Source organism: Octopus bimaculoides, chromosome 12 (assembly GCF_001194135.2).
Source record: "Octopus bimaculoides isolate UCB-OBI-ISO-001 chromosome 12, ASM119413v2, whole genome shotgun sequence".
NCBI lineage: Eukaryota > Metazoa > Mollusca > Cephalopoda > Octopoda > Octopodidae > Octopus > Octopus bimaculoides.
In genome coordinates this window covers 57,447,487-57,449,787 of record NC_068992.1, presented here as the reverse complement: position 1 = coordinate 57,449,787, position 2,301 = coordinate 57,447,487, and the positions used below count along the sequence as shown (strand labels likewise).

Genomic DNA, 2,301 nt, shown 5'->3' with positions numbered 1-2,301 from the left:
GAAACGTACAAAAGAGCATTGCTTATTCAAGTTATTTGAATCTAGAAACAGAATGTTCTTCATAAACTGACGACCAGTCTTTTTTTTTTTTTTCGCTTCCTCTTCCTTCTGAGAGAATCGTTAGAACATTGGACAAACTGCTTAAGCAGCATTTTTTCTGGCACTTTACGTTCTGATTTCAAATGTTGCTAACATCGAATTTTGCCTTTCATTGTTTCCGGGTCTATGATGATATTGATTACTTCCGTTAGACTAAAAATTACTGGCCTTGTGCCTAAATCAGAAGCGGAGCAGACAGAATCATAAATCAGTAAACTGGCAGAATTGTTAGCACGCTGGACTTAGCGGCATTTCTTCCGGTTTTACGTTCTGAGTTCAAATTCTGCCGAGATTGATCTTGACTTTCATTCTTTCGGCTTTCATGAAATTAAGTACCAGCTGCGTGAGCACTGCGATTGATGTAATCGACTAGCCCCGACTCAACAATTTCAGACCTTGTGTCTATAGTAGAAAGGAGTCTTATATAGAAAGGTGTAGCGAATACAGGCAACAGAAACAGAAACAGTTTGCAGGATAGATAGGGAGTTAAATAATCCTTTCTACTTGAGGCACAAGGCCTGAAATTTGGGGGAGAGAGGACTAGTCAATTACATCGACCCCAGTATTTCACTGGTGCTTAATTTATTGACCCCCGAAAGGATGAAAAGCGAAGCCGACCTCGGAGGAATTTGAACTTTGAACGTAGTGACGGGCGAAATACCGCTAAGCATTTCGTCTAGTGTGCTAACGAGTCTGCCAACTTACCGCCTTAATAGAGAGTTAAATAATGAAGGTTAGAAAAGAAAGATAAAAAAACTACTTACCAAAAGCCATCATCATTGTCTTCTTGAAAGTAAACATCGATTTGAAGTGCAGGGAACGACATATTCTAAAATAGCGGTTCAGACTTATGGCAGTGAGAGACATGACACTGGCAATAAAACTAACCATATTTATGTAGCCCAACGCAACACAATCATCCTCCGTGAATGGCCAAATTCCTTTGAATATAGAGAAAATGGTCAATGGCATATTCACCACAGTGACTACGATATCCGATATAGAAAGACAAAGGATCAAATATGTTGAGCTGTTTCTTAACGAACGTGTCCTTAGTATTACTGTACATAACAAAGTATTACCGAAAAACGCAAACAAACAGATGATGATGAGTACGATTCCCTCACCTACTGCTTCCGCACTAGGGGCCGGTTCCGATGTAGTAGAACTGTTAATATAGTTTTCTGTCCTGAAATATACCAAAAGAAAGGTCATCATTAATAATAATAATAATAATAATAATAATAATAATAATATTTCTATTGGAAGCACAAGGCCTCAAATTTGGGGGAAGGGATTAAGTTGATTATATCGACCCCAGTGCGTACTTATTTAATCGACCCGAAAAGATGAAAGACAAAGTCGACCTTGGCGCAATTTGAACTCAGAACAAAATACCGCTAAGCATTTTACCCGGCGTACTAACGATTCTACCAGCTCGTGGCCTTAATAATAATAATAATAATAATAATAATAATAATAATAATAATAATAATAATAATAATAATAATAATAATAATAATAATCCGCTCTACTAGAGGCACAAGGTCTGAAATTTTGTGGGAGGTGGGGCAGTCGATTAGATCGACTCCAGTACACAACTGGTACTTAATTTATCGACCCCGAAAGGATGAAAGGGCAAAGTCGACCTCGGCGGAATTTGAACTCAGAACGTTGCGTTTGCAAGTGTGAGTTTGTATCTGTATATGTATATGTGCATGTATATATATATAGGTGTTTGGCTATGTATGTTTGAGTGTGTGTGTGTGTGTGTGTGTGTGTGTGTGTGTGTGTGTGTGTGTGTGTGTGTGATTAGAAGTTACAGTGATTCGGTACATGCAGAATTACCGTACATGTACTCACAGGTGTTCGCGGAAGTGGGACAAGTTGAATGAAATGGGTCAGGTTGAATACCCCTCCCACAATCATCTCGACTCCTTTCAAAACGAAAGCCCTTAACATACTGTATGTCCCCTTTTCCACTACGATCTTGTTTCTAAACATAAAACTATCATTCATAGAATACATGGAAACTTCAAAGAAACCGTTATAAATATATGAGCGTGAGTGAAGTTTAGAACAAGTTCAGCGTTGAATAATAACGACGGCGTTGATGGTGGTGATATTGATGATGATGATGATGATGATGATGATGATGATGATGATGATGAGGATGAGGATGAGGATGATCGTGATCATGAT

The 2,301-nt window shown here is 38.4% G+C and overlaps 1 protein-coding gene across 1 annotated transcript in view; it reads right to left on the bottom strand.

Annotated features, from left to right (window-relative positions):
• LOC106868186 (uncharacterized) overlaps nucleotides 1-2,301 on the bottom strand; it is a 90,319-nt gene that overhangs the window by 30,045 nt on the left and 57,973 nt on the right. The window contains exon 2 of the mRNA XM_014913335.2: nucleotides 864-1,288. Coding sequence (XP_014768821.1) covers nucleotides 864-1,288 — 425 coding nt within the window. The remainder of the gene's footprint in view (nucleotides 1-863; nucleotides 1,289-2,301) is intronic.